At 39.8% G+C, this 21,535-nt stretch overlaps 2 protein-coding genes across 6 annotated transcripts; one reads left to right on the plus strand and one right to left on the minus strand.

Annotated features, from left to right (window-relative positions):
* Nucleotides 1-493: 493 nt before the first annotated feature.
* Nucleotides 494-2,731, minus strand: LOC118421251 (SAYSvFN domain-containing protein 1-like). The gene is made up of 3 exons (XM_035828458.1): nt 2,595-2,731; nt 2,264-2,408; nt 494-878 (listed from the first exon to the last, which is right to left on the minus strand). The coding sequence occupies exons 2-3, from the start codon at nt 2,390-2,392 to the stop codon at nt 546-548; spliced, it is 462 nt and encodes a 153-aa protein (XP_035684351.1). The 5' UTR covers nt 2,393-2,408; nt 2,595-2,731; the 3' UTR covers nt 494-545.
* LOC118421224 (FERM domain-containing protein 8-like) lies at nt 2,661-21,459 on the plus strand. 5 transcript variants are annotated; one of them, XM_035828395.1, is made up of 11 exons: nt 2,661-2,782; nt 5,828-6,028; nt 6,271-6,438; nt 10,109-10,210; nt 15,297-15,355; nt 15,674-15,840; nt 16,004-16,316; nt 18,109-18,264; nt 18,523-18,593; nt 19,199-19,296; nt 19,432-21,459. In XM_035828395.1, exons 2-11 carry the CDS (start codon nt 5,848-5,850, stop codon nt 19,548-19,550), a joined length of 1,434 nt encoding a protein of 477 aa, XP_035684288.1. In that variant the 5' UTR covers nt 2,661-2,782; nt 5,828-5,847; the 3' UTR covers nt 19,551-21,459. The 5 variants fall into 5 exon arrangements, with proteins under 5 accessions (XP_035684288.1, XP_035684297.1, XP_035684327.1 ...); XM_035828404.1 differs by having other exon boundaries at nt 5,831-6,028; XM_035828434.1 differs by lacking the exon at nt 2,661-2,782 and adding an exon at nt 2,842-2,973 and having other exon boundaries at nt 5,831-6,028.
* Nucleotides 21,460-21,535: the final 76 nt, after the last annotated feature.

The following is a 21,535-nucleotide window of genomic DNA, read 5'->3' on the forward strand; positions in this document are numbered from 1 at the left end:
AGTCATGGTATGGTAAGACATGATGGGCAGCCCACTGTCATAATATATAACATTACATATGATACATTTGTACTATCTTCTGACATGAAACAGCTGCAACAAGGTAACCAGCCACAGTAGACACATTCCTATACTCTGGCAAAAGTCTCTTCCCGGGAATAACCCTTAAGCAAAATAACTGTGTACGGGGTGAAAGGAGTTTTGTTACTTCCGCTTTTCTAAATTTTGCTAAATTGGAGGAAATAACATATTTTTTATGTCAAAAATAATGTGAAAAAATGGGCATTTTTATGTTGGATAAAACCCATTGAAAAGATTTTTTGGCAAAAACGACGTGTTGTCAAAACTGGCTGTCCAACAATATTGACAACATTGTGATGACTATATCATTTCTATTATGGTGTAACACTGATCCATTCCTTTAAATAGTAAACTTGACCTCATATAGTAGACCTCAGTAAGTCATTCCTTAAAAATAGCACACTTTGTGAAATATTTTTTATAGTGTAAATTTATTTTGGTTCATTTTATTTACACTTGTACATTCAATCATCAAGTTTCTTATATTTCAGTTCCCTCTCAAATTGCTCTGCAGTCAGTGTTCCCTGTAACCTCTCACAGTTTGGGTTGAAAACAGAGTAGGCACTCAGCTCCCCAGGACCACGACCTCCACTCCTCATATTTACATACATGACATAGAATATTGACAGAACTATATACACAGCTGCAAATCCCATTTCTATGAAGAATCCCAGCAGAATGAGCCACAGGACAAACTTGAGGAATGTTGGATTGGTCAGGAGGGAGGTGTTCTGGCCCAGGATCCTGGTGATCTGATGTGGCACTCTCAGGCGGCTATTTCTGTTCACCTCCTGTTCCTGGAAATAAAGGAAATCCTGTCTGAGTAAAAATAGCCCTGTGTGAAGTTCAACAGCAATGACTTGATATAGTAGAAGAGATGGGTGCAAAAATTTGCTCAGACGTGTCAAATGATGATAAAAGTATGAAAGTTGGAACAAATGTTGAGTATATCATGCGAAGTGTTGTACTTAAAAATATCCCTCCACGGGCCCGTTAAGTATTTGAAGCTAATTTCTCACCAAAAGCTGGACTACTACTGTATCTATAGAACTTTTCTATTATAGTGACTTCCTAAACAGTTGTGTGATTGACTACTGGTCATGTCTAGACAGAGTTGAGAAAGTTGCTGCATCACATCCTTTTCTTTTTTGTTAGTTTTGTGGGTAACCTCAATCAGTCACTTCAGTGAGATCATTGTTGTGTTACCTCAGTCCCATTATTCTCTTTCCTACCTGAAGCCGTGGGAACATTTCTTCACCCCCTCACTTTCTGAACCATAATATTATTCTAGGTGTTTTCCTCCTTACTATAATTACTGGTGGCAGTGTGACAACATCACATCACTTCCTGCCCACACAAGCCCTGATAGTTGTTAGGCATTGTTTCTCGTCAATAATCTGTTACTTCTGTATATTACAGAAAATCTTTATCTCTTTGACCATTGTGTTACATCATCAAATCATTTCCACATGAGTAGCATTATACTATCATACATTATAATTTGTATGGGAAATGTCTGTAGTATTTCCTATATGTTACTTTTCTTCTTTATATATGATAGGTCTAGTAATGTAACATACCTTATGATAAAAGTAAAATCTAAGAATTAGCCTTCTACCCTTTTATCATATCATAGCTAGCTTTGCTGTGTGTTGACAAAAATACTGGATATAACGTTACTCGTTAGTGCATCACGTTTTTTCTTAGGAACTGACTGGAAGTTTAGTCCAATATAAAGCAATACATGACGTGAGGAAGGGACAGTAGTTCTGGGAAGTGTGTCATAATGTAAAGAGACTAGAGACATTAAGAAAATAAATCAAAATGGGGCCAAACATGATCTACAATTAGACGAACGTTGTTTTGTTATTTACTTCCTGTGGTGACGTCATTGTGACGAGAGTTACCTTCAAAACAACAATAGAACTCTAAACATTTCTGGGAAAGTCTGCAGACCGGGACTAACGAGCACTTCTGGTCAAACTGAACCTCTTGACCAGCTATTAAAGTTCACTTAGCACGTCATCAATTGACAGGAGAACCTTCAAACAGCCACCAAAACAAAACACTTCTATGACGCGTGGCAGTTATCGAAGGATGTTGTATAAAATACGCTAGTTATCGTTGACTTGGCTCAAACACAAGCTTCCTCAATCCTACTCGGCCTCGGAAAGTCACACACCTGTGTGTCCCCTTGCACATATCCCACATTTCCCCAGAAGTTCCGTTTCTGTGTTTCCTCTCTGTACTCCCTGGCTTTCCTAGCTCGATACTCCGCCAACTTCCCGTGGATGTCAACTCCAGTCGCCATCTTCTCAACAGGCGGACTAGTCCAACATAGAATAGGTTAGTCAAGGAAAGTTTTCCAGCAGAACATCTACAGATCATGAAATGAAATGGTACTTGATACATTTTATGAGACAAATTTTATATCAACACATAATCACACTATAGATTAATCATATCTATTGGTCTACGATAACTATCTTAATCGCATATCATGTTCATATTACCTAAGGATGTTTTGGACTAGTCCGGTGAAAGGTTAATATTAACTTTACATATTCATCACGGCCCAGCGGTGCACAGTGCGGGGGCGGACACCACACGGCACGGAGACTGGGAAGTCGCAGCGCCGCGATTCTTCGCAGAAAAACTGGTTTCTCTACCTGACGGCGCGGTCGTTAGCACTACAATCAAGGTAAGTCCGTGATTATCCCCTTCCTGTGCCTCTCGGATCCTGTGTGTTTGTGGGACAGACGCGTGACTCAGATCTGGCGGTTGAGAGCTCGGCTGGTCCCGCTGCACAAATTTTTGTCTGCCCGGGTCTGTTTGTCGAGTATCCGCCTCCATAGTAGGACTGCTACAGAGGACCTGATTATTGTACAGTAGGTAAAATGCGGAGCTTTTGTTACCTTAAAGCTAATAATTTATCACAAGTTCCCATGATACGGATCCGAAAAAGATATCACAGATTGTTGCTCAGTTTGTTGCAAAATCCTAGTCTAAGTCTTAGGTTAGTTGTGAGTCATGATCATAAATTTTTAGCACGGGCCAGATGTCGGTGTGAAGGTAATGTTACTTCAACTGTTGGGCGTTTAAATCTTCTGTCTTCTACTCGAGGTTTATAATAGTCTTCAGGGAATAGCGTCACACTATAATTTGAATTTTTTTATTTCACTGAAGAAGAACGACGGAGGTCGTTTGAAACGTCTGAAGTAAATTTGATTTATCCAGAAGTAGAGATTCAACTTTCATCTTTTCTTTTTTTATAATTTGAATTATTCATATTCTATGAATATGATAAGACATCTAACGTTAACTCTACAAGCTACAGAAGTACAGTATGTGGTCTGTGGTCTGGTCAGTTTTGAAATAACGAAACTCTTGGATGCGCGACCTAAATTATAATGATGTCTACGTCAGGAATGGTTTGTATGAGCAAGGGCATTATATTGGTATAATATAGTAATGTTTGATGGCAAAAGGAAGTGATTTTTCTCATCTGCACATCTTTGTCACATTTTATGTATGGTTTGTCACACAAAGTCTCTTTATATACCTCTGTACAAGTGATCAACATTTGACAGTGATGACAGGTCTACATGGCAAAGGTAATCAAGCTAATAGGTAACCCGTGTACGTCGTACAGTAAAGACTGTACTTAGCACAATAGAGATAAGGTGAAACTCACAGGTAAGCTTGTACATAAACTCCTGTTGTCAAATATTATAGGTGTGTGAAAATATTAGATATGACTTATTAGATTTAGTCAGGTAGCTTATCAGTAGCCTGACAGTTGAAAAAATTGAATCAGGGAAACAATATTGAAGGATTAAATGAGCTGAAGGCAAAACATAAAGTTACCTCATATTTATCACTACTAGTAAAGCAATATGCCACTTTGACCTGTTTGAGTTATTCCTGGAGTCTCTAGTCTAGGGAATGGCTTTGTTTTGTTTTGTAAAATTTAAACTAAAGCCTTCAGGCAGTGACAACTATGGTCAGACGCCTTCCTTTGTGTCTTACCCAAAATACTGCGGAAGGAGTGGCCCAATGACGTAAAGATATAATTTTTAAGCTCCTTTGGGCACCAATTTACATTGTAATTTTGTCGTGTAGAAATGGGATAACCATTGCTTCTTGTACCTAGGAAAGATTGTGTACCTTCAGCCTAATATTCAGCGTAATGTTTTGAAACAAACCCAGCCTGCTTTCATAGTCTCATAATTATTTCCATTTCTTACAGATGGTAATGTCAACATTTTGCTTAACTATACAAAACTTTTGTTTATTAAAAGTCATTTTCCTCAAGAAGTCTATATTCCAAATCTCATAGTTTGTACCAGCTGACTTGAACTTCATTTGGACTAGTACCAGGTTATGATGCAAAATATCGGCAATAGAAATACTAGTAGATAGTTAATTCTTCCCCTTGCCAATAATTGCACCAGCGATAAAGTTGTAATATGTAGTAAGCTGTCCCTGCAGCATTTAAAGGTCCCTCAGTTCTACCCTCTGTGTGAAACTGTTGTTGTTGGGTACTGTTGATGTGAGTAAGTGTCATACAGTTCGCTAGCAGGAAGTGTGACCACCTGGCGGTCAATGTTAAAGTATCAGGTTACAGTCTTCTGGGGTCACCCAAGGTGATACCATGTACCATTCTTCTGACGTCAATAGTTTCCTGGTAGATGTCTTAAAGGAATGAAAGTATATCTGAAGTTTTCTTTGTCTAATGTTGGGAAAAAGTACTTTCTCATACAAAATACGCATCAACAAGTTTTATACTTCTAGGTATTAAGTACTTTGATATCATTTTTTAAAAGTAGAAACTCATGATTATGTGAATAGAATATTTTGTTAAACAAGTAATGGAATGTTAATGGTGCTGTGTTGTTTGTTTTTCCTGTTGTAAATATCAGAAGTCTTTAAGATGTTACCACTGCCAGTTTATGACTTTCTTCAACAAAAGGTGTCACCCAGCATAAACTGTGCGTCATTGCATACGTCATCCTTTTTGGAAATTTTATCCTTGGTTCAACGTTCTTCCCTTTGTTGACCTTGAGTCAACAGTTTGGGGTGGGCTGCATTGTTCAAACTGGTGTCTTAGTTACATGGGTATTGACATAAGAGTCGTGCATGCCAACTATCTGGTTCGTTAGTGCGGTCACCACACAAGTAAACAAGTTCAAGTCATTCAATCTTATGCTTCTGAGAAACAAATTCAACAGACTGGTCAAAACCAGTAGACACCAGAATAATTTTCCAGAAGAATTAACCAGAAACTAGAAGAAGTAAACATACTGTGCTGTGACGTCAAACTACCACAGATATTGTTGGTCTGGGAATTGTGGCACAAAATTGTGAGCCCCTTGACATAGTTGGCAGTTGGACCATTTTTCATACTAGTTGGTGAGGTTTGGACTTTGAGTCTGACTTATGTGTCAGTTGTGTGTTGTCCCCTCGTCAGCTGTCAACTGTCGGGGAAATGTGAAAATGTACCTGAAGACCAGTCCCTTCCTGCTTAATTTGAATGTAGCTCTTCCCTGTGGATAAGCTTATAAATATTATAGCTGTTCCATTGTTACCATCTTAGTGAGGGAAAAATCATTCTTTAATTTTGCATATGTACATACATGATACAATGTATCATGTATGTATTGTGCCCATTGTTTGCTTTTCATCTGACAACTAGAGGAGAAGACTTGACATCTGTCACAGTTGTTGCTGTATTTTATTGTTTCAGTAGAGGATCTACATTTCAAGATGGCAAACCAGAATCTTGAGAATCAGCCCCTTACTGAAGACAACGGGAACGAAGTTCCTCTCCCGACTCGCCGAGAACGTATCCCTCTCCAGAGGCTTCACATCGAACAGCGTCAGTCGGACAGTTCGTACGCCACGTCTGACCTGGGAAGACAGAGCAGCATCAGTCCCACAAGCAGAAGTATGTTTATCCAGTAAACTAAAGGATCATTGATCAGCCTTTGGTCTGCTATGTATACTTTCTAGGGCTGATGTAAACAAGAAGCTTTGAAGTAAGGTTTAAACTAAAGAAAACTGTGGTATAAAGATCCTTAAGATCAGACTTAGACAGGTAAGATTGAGTGATATGTGGGTACGTGTTGTGGTTTAGTTTTTCCAGATAAAGGTCTTACTGGTTTCCTCTGGCCCTGCTATTGTATACAGATCTGGAGCTATGTGTATACTCTATGGACAAGTGTGGCCTTCAGTTTTGCCTGGATAATGGCAAACACACCACAGCTGGGGAGCTGAGTAAGCTGGTTCAAGGCAACCTGGATCTCCCCCAGCAGGCTTCGGAGGTCTTCTGTCTGTGGCTTACCTCACCACTGCTGCGTAAGTATGGGTCTTGTGGTCCAGCCTCTCAAAAGAAAATGAAAGGATGTTTTACTGCTGTCACTGCCAGCTGTTAGTGTTAAAATGATATGGTGAATAACACTTACCTGGGAATAATGAAAGCAGATTCATCCTGTCTTACAACAGACTGCCACCCTCTAGTTATATATAATGATGATATAGTTTTCCTAGTTAGTATAAAAACAGAAAATAAAATTTCAATCAAGGGAATTTTATATAATATGATCAAGAAAACATTCAAACCAACAGCTGTTGAAGATGATTGCCTCAGCTCTGCTTGTTAATTTTCTCATAACATTGCCAGGCATTGTAAATATAGCAGAGCCTATACTGTATACAGCACTTCAATCTCAGTTGAGTGATTACTACTAGTTGTTAGATTCATAACACAGCATTTACTGTTTTTTTTTTATTTTTAAGTTTACTTTCAACTTCCCTAGTCTCTTTTTTTGTTTGTTTTTGTGATGACTAGAATAAGTCCCTTCTCAGTCTGTGCTGGCATGTAGTTCCCCAGGCTAAAATAGTCTGTCTGTGGGACTCTCAGACAAGGATGTAGAAATAACATATTTCTTGGCACCACATTTGTAATGTTGGCCTGTGGGGTTTTCTTTAACTGATGTTTTCCAAACATACCTCCAGATGTAGCCCACAACTTCCACCACAGTTTCCTCTAACTGTACCTTAATCAGAAGGTCCCATCAGCTCTTCCACCCCACACCCAGATACTGGTCCAAGATTGCTTGACTCCCCATCCTGAGCTGGCACCCAACCCCACTAAGATTCCATTCCCAATAAAACAGTAATGTTATCTAGTTCCCTGGAGGAGTCTCACTGGCTTATGAGTTGTGGAGAGATTGATTTTTTAGGGTTCATAAATCAGAAGTAGTGCAGAAATATGAGTCATGATCATAAACTTCCAGGATGGTATGAGAGCGGAGAAATTGGTTCTCAGTTAATCTCTTGCCTTCATCAAGGAACCAAATTGGATCTCCAGTAATGATATTAAAGACTCTGGATAAAGGGCCAGGCCCTAACACCAGCCATATGGAAAACCGCAGTAATTTGTCATTCTCGTCTAAGTACATATTTTCTCTGAGCGTTCCCACCATGGTATTGATTTTGTAAGCCAGCATCACCAAGCAATCTTCCAAGCCGAGATGGAGTTAAACCAACAGCCATCGATCACAAGTCGGCCCTGGGTCAGCCAGAACCCGAGCCATTAGATCGACCTTGGTCTCTTTGTAAAATGTCCCTGCTGTTTCAATTCAGTTTTGTCATAAGTTTGGACATGGTCCGACATGCACATATATTTATGAGCTGTATCTCTATATTCCACAGCTTTGATCTTTCAACATCTATTGCATAGCATCAATTTCATTCAATGTTATCTTCTAAAGCAGACTTCAATGATGGTAGCAGACACAATCACTATTGGCTATGCCCAATGCAATTCCCAAGAAGATGATGTCATAAAAATTGTGTCCATTTCATACAGTCCCCTCATTAATATAGAGTGGAAATCAGCGTAGTATTACTGTGATATGAGCATGGGCCCAGCAGAGCAGCAGGTTAATCAAGTCCTGTGCATATATGGCCTGGTCTCCATCTGTACACATGTCAGGATGGGTGCTGAACATAGTCTCCACTGTCTGAGTCATTCTGTCTCCTATCTGTATATCTCTGTTTTCCTACCATATTTGGATATTTAGTGACCTATATCAGTATATGTGGCTCGTTGGCATGGGTGTTTTTCATGTGGAACTGTACTATATTGAATATAGTGCAAAGAAATCTTTACATGAGTGTATCTAGAATAGGACATTCCCAATCAAAGGTGGTTCGAGTATAAAGAAAAAATAACAGTGCCCTGTGGCCATTTCTTTACACAGAATTTGTGTGGCTGTTTTTTTCTTTACTAAAAACACTAATTACTTGGTAGTGAGCCAGCTGTCCTGGCAATGAGGACATTTAAGATAGTGAAGAGGGTCTGCATGGGGGGTCCTGACAACGCTTTACGCTAAATTCGGGACGGTCGACAACGCTTTACGTTAAATTCACGAAGGCCGGCAACGTTTTACGCTAAATTCAGAAAGGCTGACAACGGTTTACGCTAAATTCTGGAAGGCTGGCAACACTCGACAGGGCGGGGGCGTGCTCCGCAAGAAAGATTGAAATTTTGACCCTCAGAAACACTGTTCCCTGCATTTTGAAGGGAAATTTTCGCTGGCAGACAAAGCTAAGTTAAATGGTATATCTAATTAAAGATTCCCAGAGGTTCAGCGTAAGCTTTTGAGGGTGACGCCAGCCAACTTATTTTGCCATGTCGAGCGCCGAAGGAAAGTCCGGGAAAATTTTGAAATCCTGCCCCCCTGAAACGCCATTTTCTGAGTTTTTTTTGGCTATTATAGAAAACTAAGTGAAATTACATTTTTATCAGTAAAAAATGTGTTTAAGGTTGACACGTCACATCCCCCAGCCATGATACATATTTCTACAAAGTCGATGACCGAAGGTGAATAGATTGGCAAAGGAGATCCGGCGAAATTTTGAAATCTTGACCCTCTATAAAACGATATTTCGTGCATTTTGATGGGCAAATTTCTATTAGCAAAACAGGTCTTTGAGGTTGACACATCCCCAACATATTTTCAGAATTTCGAGTGCCAAAGGCGCGAGGCGGCACAAGGAGGACCATGGAAATTTTGAAATCTTGACCCTCTAAAATGATATTTCCTGCATTCTGATGGGCAAATTTTGCTGGCAGACTAAGCTAACTTCAATGACATTTCTATTTGCAAAAAAAAAGGTTTTTGAGGGTATATACTATATTTTTACCATGTCGATAACCGAAGGTCGCAAGTGAGGTCCGGCGAAATTTTGAAATCTTGATCCTCCGAAACGCAATTTCCTGTGTTTTGAAGGGCTAAATTTACTGGTAGACTACGTTTCGACTTACGAAATTTGGGAGGCCAGGCTACGATTTACGGGTAATTATTAGGCTAAATTACGCTTTACGTGAAATTTTTAGGCTAGATTACGGCTTACGTGAAATACACTAGGTACGCTTTACGGTAAATTTTCCATCCTCACTACGAATTACGTGAAATAAAATAGCTTACCCTACGAATTACGGGAATTAAAAAGGCCTGCCTACGCCTTACGGAAAAGAGCATGCAGACCCTCAGTGAAGTTTTGGCTCTTTTCCAAATCCATAGAATGCCTGCAACCTTTGGTTCCTGCTACACAGGATGTTTCAGGTTACCACCCTTTAGGTCAGTGACATGTTACCAGTGACAGGCATAATGCCAACATTTACATGCATCAGTAAATATCTGATAGGGACAGTGTCCCTCATTTTGATTAGTTTGGATAAATACAGGCATAGCAGCCTACAGGGAACAGATTAAACAGTCTTCTATCACTTTCCTGGCTGGACCTGACATGATAAATGTTTCTATGCACTACTATACTGTATGTACATGATTCAGTAAGGAAATCTTCTTTCAAGATTATTTGAATTGCCTGCAAAAGAATTATATCTGGTCTCTCATCTTATATATCAGACAGAAGTTCAGTACACAAAATTTCCATGTAGTTTCCATGCACCTTTGACTTTCACCCAGTGTTGACTTGTTGTTTTTCCTTGCAGAGCTGCAGTTGAAGCCCCATCACAAGCCGTACAAACTGTGCAAACAGTGGTATCAGCTTCTCACCAAGTTCACAGGTGCTAAACAAGAGGACATCGAGAAAGGTAGGAGCCTTTACAAAACCATCACCCTGGAATTAATACTGTTAGATTTTGCTACATGACAAGGCACAATCGCATTTGTTACATCTGAAGGATCACTTTGTGAAAAGTGTACAGTCAAATGGCTGTTTTCCAATGAGACCAGGCAAAGATGTGCGCCTGTGTAAAAATATTCTTATTATGTCATGTAGACTTTGATGGCAAACATTGAAGTACAATGGGAAGAAAGCACCATGTGGGGAAGGAAGCTTAGTAGTGAATATTTACAGGATGTGTTAGTCCTTTTCTCTTTAACCTATAACACTTCCTCCTTCAACAGACAAAGCAATAGGACTGGGTTTCTTAAAAGAAGGGTAACAACAACTTTTGTGTTTTGAGTCTAGAAAGATAAGCCTATGTACTTTACATGCCCCTCATGTGTGTTTTCTCTCCACTGTGCCAGCAGTATGAAAAGACAGCCTTTTGAAAATAACCCCCCAGGAAGGCCACCAAGGCCAGTCTGTGTCTAAAGTCACGTAGACATTATGTACATACTTGATTAAATCAGGATAATAGAGTAAACTCTTGACTTGAAGACAGCAGACAGTCAGTTGTACATTACTAGTGCTACCATTACCACTGTCCGATCTTTGTATAAAAGCCAAATGTGAGGCTAAAGATTGGCTCCTTTTAAAGCGTCTTTTGTCTTCGTGCAGATCCACACATAAATGGCCACTGAGATGGCCTGTAACTCCGGCTTCCCTTGGGTTTAAAAAATAGTCTTGAGGCGTAAAACTTACTACTTCCATGGGAAATTGGACTTCAATATTTCTTTTACCTTGACAGTGGAATGGGTCCAAAGGAGTAGTTACTGCAATTCTTCAAGTAAAATGTAATTACTGTGACTCCATTAGTCAGCCAGGCATGGTAATATGTTACCTTCCAGTCACAGTCCAGTGTCTGGAGTTAATAAAATCTTGCCTACTGCACCATAAATGAATGAAAGAGTGGGTGGGGTGAGGGTAATTGAGAATAGCCATGAAGATGGATAAGGCAATCTGTTCCTCTATGGAACGGAGGGAGCTGGGCTTAATGTGATTTGGCGGGTGGTTGGGCTCCTGTATCAGAATGAAAATCAAGTTTATTTTTGCACTTGTATCAGTTTCTTCTCTTATCTTAGTTAGAAATTGTAGACTCTAGCAGTTGTTTTCTTTGGCTAATGAATTTTTAGTTGCCTGGGTACCATCCTATTTCTACCGGGGTTCCTTACACTTGCTGCCCTTAAAACTCGCTGCCCTAACAAAAATTTAGGACAGTGAGTGTAAGGAGCCTCAGTAGAAATAGTATATGGTACCCAGGCTAAGTTTTTAGCAGTTGTGGAGCAGAAATGTTCATTTCAACATTTTAACTCATTTTCCAAACTGTCTGATATGTATCCATCGAAGCTAACTGAGATTGTGTAACAAAATAGACAAATTCACTCTATATTAGACATTTTTTTCTGTTACATGTACTATGAAGCACAGAATACCTGACAAAAGCAGCATAGTTGTTTTGTCTACTTCTGCTTTGGAAAGGGTGAATCTGACCATGGTTACAGGGTGGATCACCAGTGATTTGGATCAAGTAATATTCAAGGTAAATTAATGACAAACTCTTGCCAACTTCAGCGGAAATACAGATAGCTATTAATCCCAATCTCAAAAGAACAGATTTCATCCTCCAAGTCTCAATTGACTGTACATGTTGCCCATTGTGTCCAATTTCATTACCTGAGTCCTCATGATGATAATAATTGCTACCAGTAACCTACACTTACGACCCAACCCACTCAACCCTCTCATTCACCTTCCACGCACCTGCCTTTTGTTCCCTGAGTACATATACACAATGTCAGGCTTCTAGGGAAAGACACTAATGGTGGTGATTTTCAGGTTTAGTTTCCTCCTGAAAAATGTCACAGTTCAACAGCATTCAAGTAAGACAAAATGGCCTATAGAAGGCTATAATTACACAGATGTGGACATAAGGTGTGTATTTGTCAAACCGTGCCCATCCCACTCATTTTGGCCCATTGGGTAAGCCATATTGTTCTCGGGGTAAAGCAAACACAAAGGTGTGGAGAACTGGTTTATGTTGACAATAGTACAAATGGGTTCGTTGACCCCAAAGGTCGACTGTCTAGAAGTTGTCATTTTACGGTTGGAAGAGCTGATTGTCGAGGTAGAATAGCCCTCATGAGTCATCCCTACGAGTGTCTCCAAGCTATTCCACAGATAAACACAGCCCCTCCTTCACAAAATATGGCACATTTGTCACGACGTTATGTTCATTAGAAAATCCACCCCTACATACATCTACATGTACATCTGTAGTGTTTAACTATTGGGGAAAACAGGATATGGAACTTTGAACTATTGGGAACTAACATACTTTAAACACACCTCAGTTAAAGCATAGACAGCTACAGGATAGATAAACATCTAAATGCTGGTATTTGATAGACATCAGAGTTCTGTCGTTTCCAAATATGTACCTAGAAATACACCACACCTTAAGATTGCTAAGACAAACAGACTATTTTTAGGAATTAGAAGTGTGATAGTCATTGTGACTGAAGTGTTTGTGTACCCTGATTCATACAAGGAGGTCAGTGGTTTCATTGCCTGTCAAGAATTGAAGGTCACTAGTAAATGATATGTGTGCTCAATTGGAGGACACCATGGACAGGCTTCTTTTACTTGCCAGATTGTAGAATGTGCAGATAAGACAAGTGTTTTTCATCTATTCCCTACTCCCTAGCAGTTTCAACCACATTGGTGTGTACTCGGGTATTTCCGTCTGTAACAATGACATATTTTAGCCAAGGGATTACCCAAAAAAGTTGGTCATGCTGCTGTCATCATCATATACTGCTATGAAAAGTCAACATGGTTTCATTCAGCTTAATTAGAATCCTACTAATTCATCATTCAGTCTCAAGTACATTGTAGGGTCCATTTACAAACTAACTCAGTCCCTTCTTTCTATGTTCCACCGTCTGTCATTTTTACAATGTCCTATATCATACCATTTTTCAAATATCTATCTCAAACTGTTCAATAGATTGGTTTTGAAGAAAGGAGCTATGCAAACTAGTCATGGTGGTGATATTTATAGTGACGTCAGAATGAATCATAGGCCACAAGGCCAAGAATTGGCATTGAGCCAAAACAGCAGGCACTGACTGCTGTATAGTGTTAGCTTTTAACTACCCAGTGTAATGATGAAAAACTCATTTTAGAGACCATTTAGAAACATTACCAGAATGGAATTTCTGTGGGCAGAGGTTCAATGACATGGCCAGGATCAATACTTCAGCAGAAGGCACCTCTCAACTAGAAATGCTGGTTGAAAGCAAACACATGTTCAGTGGAATGCTTATAACATTACAGGGAGGACATCATTAAGTTGAGGCTCACCCAGTTAAATTGAATGCTGGGGGTCCTACTCTTACTTTAAAAGGCCACGAAGAAGTCACCATTTCATATTTTGTTACCAGCCTGGCAATACTAAACATCACAAACAGACCTTGTGGCTCCTTGATCAGCCAGAGTAGCTTTGACTGCACAGTATACACAGAGAACAATTTCAATGTCCTTGAGAGACCTAAGCAGGCTTCCTTTCTTCACTGAAACACTAGCTGATTGCTGTACTGAGACTGAATAATGGATGACAATGTCTTGTGGTACATACCTCCAAATTTGGGTCTAATCTTCTGCGATCAATTGTAATCAAGTCAGTGGAAGGAAAATATGTTGTATGAAATATTAATTACATGGAACTTGGTGTATCTTAAAGAGAAGGTTATTTTATGTAATAAGGCCAAGTATTTGATTTTGAGGTAGGCAATAGGTCAGGGAAATCGATCTCTTTGAAATGCCATATTTTCAAATGCATATAAATGGTGAATATACATGTATTGTATATATATATATATATATATATATATATATATGCGGTTTTGATTCCCATGATGGGTTGAGAAGTGAAACTCAGCAGAACCAATGATTGATGTGGATCTGACAGACAGCTATAGACACTTTGCAATCTGTGTGCAGTAGGGCATGTCAGCAAAGGTCTACATGCCTTAACACTAGCTTCTAATTCAATTACAAAGGTTTCCCAGGTGGAGGTTAATAACATTACCTGGTAGTACTTCCCAGAAACCAAGGGATTGGATAACATACCATTAGCTTCACAGGTACATCACCTTACTTTTGGGGTGGGAATGGTAGGTGTATAACACCAGAAACACTACCTTCCATTTTTTTAATGTAATGTTTGCTCTTACCAATATGATTTTCTCAGAAAGATGTCTCAAGGGCTTAAGTTACCATTCAAATACATTTTGCACTTATTGGAGGGAGATTAGCACCTGATGCAGGGGTTAATACCACCCTCTGGGGATTTTGGTCTTGTCTGTGTTATCCAAATGGCTATCTCCAAAAGGGTCACTTGGTATACTCAGAAAAGCACTGTTTGATTGTTAAGCATGGCAGGTGACAGGTAAAATATGTGAAGTGGTGTGAATAGTGATAAGGCTGTGGGTGAGGCAATGAGAAATGGCCTGGGGTCCTAAAGCTGCCAGGCACTGTCTAGATTATAGTAGATACCATCTTAACTTGTCAAACCCCTTCCTGCTCATCTGTATAAGCCACAAAGATAAGACTAGTGCAGATAAGTATGTGTGCTGTTGGACAACATTTTATAAATTCTTAATAGCATACCATAGTTTTTTTATCATGTCAATAATATTTGCAAGTCATAAACACAAGTATGGTGTACTCATTTGGAGTAAATATTTGTATTTTATAACTGCCAAATATGGGTGTACCTATAGGATAGCAATTACTTGGTATATGTTGAAACATTACTGTTAATCATTCTATGTACTGAAGTGTTTTACTTTTCATGCATTGACAGCAAGGAAGCCTTTGAATCAATAATTTTCTACAGATCTTAGTGAAACAGATTGGCCTCTCAAAGTACAGTACATGTATATTGGCAGCATTTTATAGTTCTGTATTCATGTCTGCATTCTGACATATTTGTCTCTGTGTTGCCACAGAGGAGCCAATCCTGTGCTACCAGAGAAACTGCTTCCTGTCAGTGAAAGAGGAAAAGAGGGTAAGCCTTTGCCATGATTTCTTCTTGTAGGACATGTTGCATATTTTGATTGTGGACCAAACCAGGATACCATAATAGATCAATACTTAACGCAATAACGGCCTTGAGTTTTAGAATTGGAAACCCTGACTATTAAGTATCTTCACATTTTGAGTGACTTTCAAAGGTTTAAAAAGCACCCTGTCTACAGTATTGAAACTGATTCCCTACGAACTGTAAAAACATAGACATTAAATGAAAGTTTTGCATGCTTTTATTATACAAGTTTTACAAGTTCAACTGACTTACTGGGAGTTCCATTTCACCCATGTTGTGTAGATAACAGATACTGCCATCCTCCATCGCTTGTTTGATGAGGCAAAGTACAACATTCTGGAGGGACGCTACCCTGTACCAGAGAACGACGTCTACTATTTTGGAGCTCTCCTGTCCTTTATTGAACATGGCAAGTTTGACCCAAACATCCATCAACCAGGTTTCTTCAAGTGAGTCATTTTCATCACAGCTTATTTTTAGTTTAAGTTGGATGATCTGGTTAAGTCAAATGGGTGAAGTCTTCATTTTTTAAATATTAATATGGGTATTGTGTCCCTTCCTTACATACGCACTCAAAACTCAACTGTAATATTTGTTGACTTCCTCTTGCAGGGACAAGATATCAGACTTCCTTCCTGGCCACATGTGTAAGAACCGCTGGTCCTTCCCTGGACGTTCCCCACGCGCCATGAACGAGCAGAAGCTTCTGGAGAGGTATCAGCATGTGTCTGAGGCCACGCACATCACCGACCACAAGGTGGAGTTCCTGAAGAAGTGCTGGGAGCTGCCCTACTATGGCAGCGTGTTCTTTAAGGGACAGATCGAGCGCCCCTGTAACAGCATGATCATGAGGGAGATGCCAGACAGACCCGTCCATGTAGCTGTTAACAGGGAGATGGTGCACATTGTGGACTTGGAGAAGAAGGTATGTTATTCTTAAGGGTGCTCAGCATGGCTTGAACAATAACAGCCATGTCTTATGGGTGTTGACCATTCAAACTTCTTACCACCTGTAGTTAATAGGATTTTTCATCAATCAGTGACTGTATTAAAGGTAAGTACACGTACCTCCAAATTTTCGATGGCTATCAGTCCATCTTGATCACGGAGTGACCCAGTTCTCGCGAGAGTTGGGAGAACTAGGTCAAGACTTGCGTGGATCTTCCGCCCCTCACCCCGCCTCCTTGCGGAGTAGAGGTAAGTAGGACTTGGGCAGCTCCCAGCCATCGTTGCGGTTTAGTTTCGCACCTTCCAGCTGGATGTGAACCGCTTCTTTGACCTTTCTGTGGGCTTTTCGTGGTTCTTGATCGATAATCTCGACGTTGTCTATGATAGGCTTGGTGGTAACGATGTGGCGCGACTTGTGGATACTGCACCCCACCGGCCGAAGTTCTGGGGAAGGTACGTTGATGACACCGGAGTGGTTAATCAGCAGGAACATGAACAAGAACTGTTTGAACATATCAATAAACAACATGACAGCATAAAATTCACCATCGAGAGGGAAAAAGACTGCCGCCTCCCTATGCTGGATGTGATGATGATCAGGAAACCAGACAACTCCATCATCACCGACGTGTTCCGCAAAGAGACACACACTGACCACTATTTGCAATGGTCTTCCAATCACCCGGTACAACAGAAGCTTGGTATAGTGAGGACTCTCATGCACAGAGCAAACACCCTAATTGAAGACCACTCCTTGAGAGAAGCAGAGAAGGAAAAGGTGAGGGTTGCACTCCGGCATTGTGGCTACCCGGAATGGGCCCTCAAGGAGGGGGACAATACTTCCAAGAAACAAGCCCACAAGGACAGTCACACCAGGGATAAGGAACAACGACCCGCAAGTTACGCTGTACTCCCGTACATGAAAGGTGTAACTGAGAGACTCAAACGTGCCTTTGCCAAACACAACGTGAGCCTATTCTCGAAACCAGGGTACACCTTACGCAATGCCCTTGTCCGACCGAAAGACCCACTGTTACCTAGTGAAAAGTGTGGTGTGATTTACAAAATAGCGTGTGAACAGTGTGGGGATGTGTACGTAGGAGAAACAGAAAGATCACTAGGTGAACGGATCGCTGAACACCAAAAATCCATTGACAACAAGGACTGCAAATCCGCATTGAGCCAACATCTGCTCAAGTCGCGCCACATCGTTACCACCAAGCCTATCATAGACAACGTCGAGATTATCGATCAAGAACCACGAAAAGCCCACAGAAAGGTCAAAGAAGCGGTTCACATCCAGCTGGAAGGTGCGAAACTAAACCGCAACGATGGCTGGGAGCTGCCCAAGTCCTACTTACCTCTACTCCGCAAGGAGGCGGGGTGAGGGGCGGAAGATCCACGCAAGTCTTGACCTAGTTCTCCCAACTCTCGCGAGAACTGGGTCACTCCGTGATCAAGATGGACTGATAGCCATCGAAAATTTGGAGGTACGTGTACTTACCTTTAATACAGTCACTGATTGATGAAAAATCCTATTAACTGTGAACATACGTGACTAATGAATCTCTTCAACGTTACCACCTGTAGTTTTGTCCTATAATGGAAATCTCTTGACTACCTGTGGTTGTCATGAACCATACATCTTATCTGAATCTGAGTTACTGTAACTTCAAAAAGTATATCAGTACCTTCTTTGTACACTACCTTATATGTAAAATTTTGTTTGTATGTTTTATTGATTGTTATACCTTCATCTCCATATCAAGGCCATTCTGCTGGGCCTTGCGTACGATGAGCTGTCGTGGGAGTACACAGAGCCATCGGTGGACCGGCCTAATGGCTTCCCCTGTCTGTGGCTGGAGTTTGATGCTGAAGAAGACAGCAAGAAGGTCAACAAACTCCTGCAGATCTTCTCCAAACAGGTAAATGGTGTAAAATGTTACTGTATATCTTTAAATAATTTGAACTGCAAGCATATTGTATTGTCATCATTCAACTGGTCACCAATTCTCAAATTTTTGTAATTTCTACATTTATTTTTCACTCAAATCTAATCTAAATCTACTTTCTGCATGACAAAAAGTTTAGGCATTATTCTGGACAAAAAGTCATGAGTAGGTACTGTAGGTGTGCCCATCTCAAGATACAGATTCTGAAACGTCTTTTCTTTCTTTCTGCAGGCTGTAATGATGGATGCCATGATAGATGTTTGTGTGGAGGATCTCAACAGGCGAGACATCAACACCTCAGGGTGAGCTGCTAGTATCATGTGCGCTTTGTAAACATACAAGACAGTGACATGACAGTTGACAAGACAACAAGACTGTAATTTGATGATATGAGTGTGTCTTTCACTGTTGCCAGAAGTTCCATATTCAAATTGTCATTTCCTAATGATGGTACATGTTCTGTGCAGTCATGTGACTAATATACTTAACTTGAAAGTTCATCTGTGTTGGTATAAGTCATTCTTGAAATAGTTGAACTGTAATTTCCAACACCAAAATTGGACTCACCCAAATTTTCGACTGTACAGCATCAGTCTTTGTCAAGGAATGAACAATCCACTGCTGTTGTGACGTCACGTTATGTAGATAGAACACGTGACTCAGTAAGCAGTGGATTATAGGTTGCAGGAGTCTATGGCACCCACCGTCTCTGTTCAGGGATGGTTGTAGAGCCCGGATGTAGATTGCTTCTTTAATCCTTCTTTAATCCTTCTTTAATTCCTTGACAAAGACTGATGCTGTACAGTCGAAAATTTGGGTGAGTCCAATTTTGGTGTTGGAAATTACAGTTCAACTATTTCAAGAATGACTAATATACTTGTGTTATCGTTGTTCTTGTTGCATTTAGAGCTCTACCCTCCCAGTTGATGAGCCGACAGGTCAGTGTGAAGCCATCCCTGACCAACAGATTTGACCGTCTCAGCCTCTCTACATTCAATGATGAAGGTAACTTTTACTACATTCCCTTTCCCTCAATATAATCTGTGTGACATGTTTGTGATTTACCATGTTCATATACAGCAACATTTACTTTGTTTTGCATGAAAAGATGTTCAACAGTAATATCCTTGTGCTCCACAGGGGAAAGGATCTCCAGCTCAGCTGCTGTGAAGAGACAGTTCTCTCTCAGTAACCCCTTCAGACGACCGTCCAAGTACCACCACCCCAGCAGAGACATGCCCCACATTGTCCGTCACTAGAACGCCTCTCTACCGGCATTGCGTCCCAGTAGTCACTGTTGTGTACTTTCAGTTGTTGATGTTGCTTCAAGGCTGAGAGTCAAGTAAACAGCCACAGAGCTGCTGTCAGAAAGCCTGTTGAGGCATGGCTGATCTTGAATCAGCTCTAGAGAATGAGGAGAAAGTGTGGACATCTCATGAGAATGTCCCACTATCTAACGACAGATATATGAGTTTCTTAGCCAATGGTGGTGAAGTCTACTGATTCACAGCACTATCAGTGTAAGAACACCAGGCAAATGGCTCATGTTTCTTTTCTCTATCTTCATTTCAATTCATAGCACTGTGAAATGATGACTTAAGAATAAGTGTAACAGTGAAATATTTGATGTCATACACAGAGAATAGCATGGAAAGTGCAGCTGAGACTACAGTCATTTATTTGGAAAGTAGTAAGTAGCTGATAGTGAAGAGTTACCCTAATGTTTAGTGTTACACAAAGTAGGTGATCAAGATAAAATGCTTGAATTAAAAGAAAATTAGGACAACAAAAATTTGAGGACTTAATGAAAATAATAACCAGTAATCATTAATCAAGATCATGAAATTGTACATAAAATATTAAATTTGATGTAAATATTGAAAGAGGGTTGGCAAACAGGAACTTGTACTTTTGGGTGTAAAATGTACAGAATGGACAATATATGTCATACATGCTGAGGTGAGATGTACAAAATGAATGTTTGTAGTAGTAAAGATTGGGCTGAGCAGCCAGTGGATAGTGCTGTTGGTTTTTGACTAAGAAAGGTATAAGTACTTAAAGTGTGGTTGTTATTGAGGTCTGACTTTAATCAGAAAGGCTGGTCAATATAGATATGAAGCCTCTACACAAAGCTTCTACATATACATGTACATTAATCAACGATTTATTGGTGCCATTATTACCTTGCTAATATCAGAGTCTCAGAGATTTAAGTCTGGTGCACTCGCTGTAAGGTAAATCAATGCCTGTGTGCTTTTCTTCATAAATTTTTGCTTTTATTTCTTTTGATATATGATATCCATTTTATGTGTACAAGAACATTGTCTTCTTGGAAAGTAAGTAAGAAGGGCTTTCCAACTGTATAGCTAAGTGTTGATAAATGCAGTGTATAGATATTATGTATAGCTACGTGTAGTAAGCATCTACGTGTGTGTGCGTATCGAATTATCACTGCCATTATTTTCTTGTTGCAACAAAAATTTTACATCTTTACTTTGTATTTTTTACAGTCAGCAAACTCCCCTAAATACTTTTACTTTTTTGCCCTATGAGCCTGTTTATAAATTATTAATGGGCTGTTTTGTGATGGTTTTAAACACTGTCGGAAGTCTCGGTACACTGCCACTGTCCAGAAGCTACAAGTTGTTGTCCCCCATTGCCTTGTTACTTGTATACTTTACTTTAAATTGGTTATGAGTAGAGACAATGGATTGACTTAAAAAGTCTAGATAGTAAGTATGATACTCTACATGAACTAACATCATTCTGCCAACAGTATCATTGATCAGAATTGGTATATGTAACTGTAGTCTACATGTATCAAAGTTTTATTTTTATTGGTGGAAGGAGAGGACATAAGAACTAATATGAATGTTACAGGCAATGTTATGAATAAGACAGAAACAGAAAGGCCAAAATATGGTATCTCAAAGTTTGTAACATTACATTGTAATGACCATGCATGAACGTGTCATAATGCTTTCACTTTCAGAGTGCAAAGGCAGATGTTACAAATTGATTACTCTACAGTGCTATAAGCAATAACAGTTGTATATAGTATCAGCCTGTACAAAATGTATCGTCGTTGACTTGTTAGCGATTTGAATACATCAATCCATGCATCTATACAAAATGTATTGCATAGTAAATAAAAATATTCAGGCATGATTTGTTTCTGTTGGCATTTTTCTATCAATTTCTGTATGATTTTCTATCTTTCCATAAAATATTTTAGCCGTTCTGC

The sequence above is a fragment of the Branchiostoma floridae genome, chromosome 1 (assembly GCF_000003815.2).
Source record: "Branchiostoma floridae strain S238N-H82 chromosome 1, Bfl_VNyyK, whole genome shotgun sequence".
Classification (NCBI taxonomy): Eukaryota; Metazoa; Chordata; class Leptocardii; order Amphioxiformes; family Branchiostomatidae; genus Branchiostoma; species Branchiostoma floridae.

Bases quoted from the DNA above. Each gene is read 5' to 3' on its own strand.
- LOC118421251 (XM_035828458.1), bottom strand. From the start codon at position 2,392: ATGGCGACTGGAGTTGACATCCACGGGAAGTTGGCGGAGTATCGAGCT. The intron at 879-2,263 runs GTGTGTGACTTT...CTTTATTTCCAG, and splicing joins ATGTGCAAGGGGACACACAG to GAACAGGAGGTGAACAGAAA.
- LOC118421224 (XM_035828395.1), top strand. From the start codon at position 5,848: ATGGCAAACCAGAATCTTGAGAATCAGCCCCTTACTGAAGACAACGGG. The intron at 6,439-10,108 runs GTAAGTATGGGT...TTTTCCTTGCAG, and splicing joins GCTTACCTCACCACTGCTGC to AGCTGCAGTTGAAGCCCCAT. The intron at 10,211-15,296 runs GTAGGAGCCTTT...GTGTTGCCACAG, and splicing joins ACAAGAGGACATCGAGAAAG to AGGAGCCAATCCTGTGCTAC.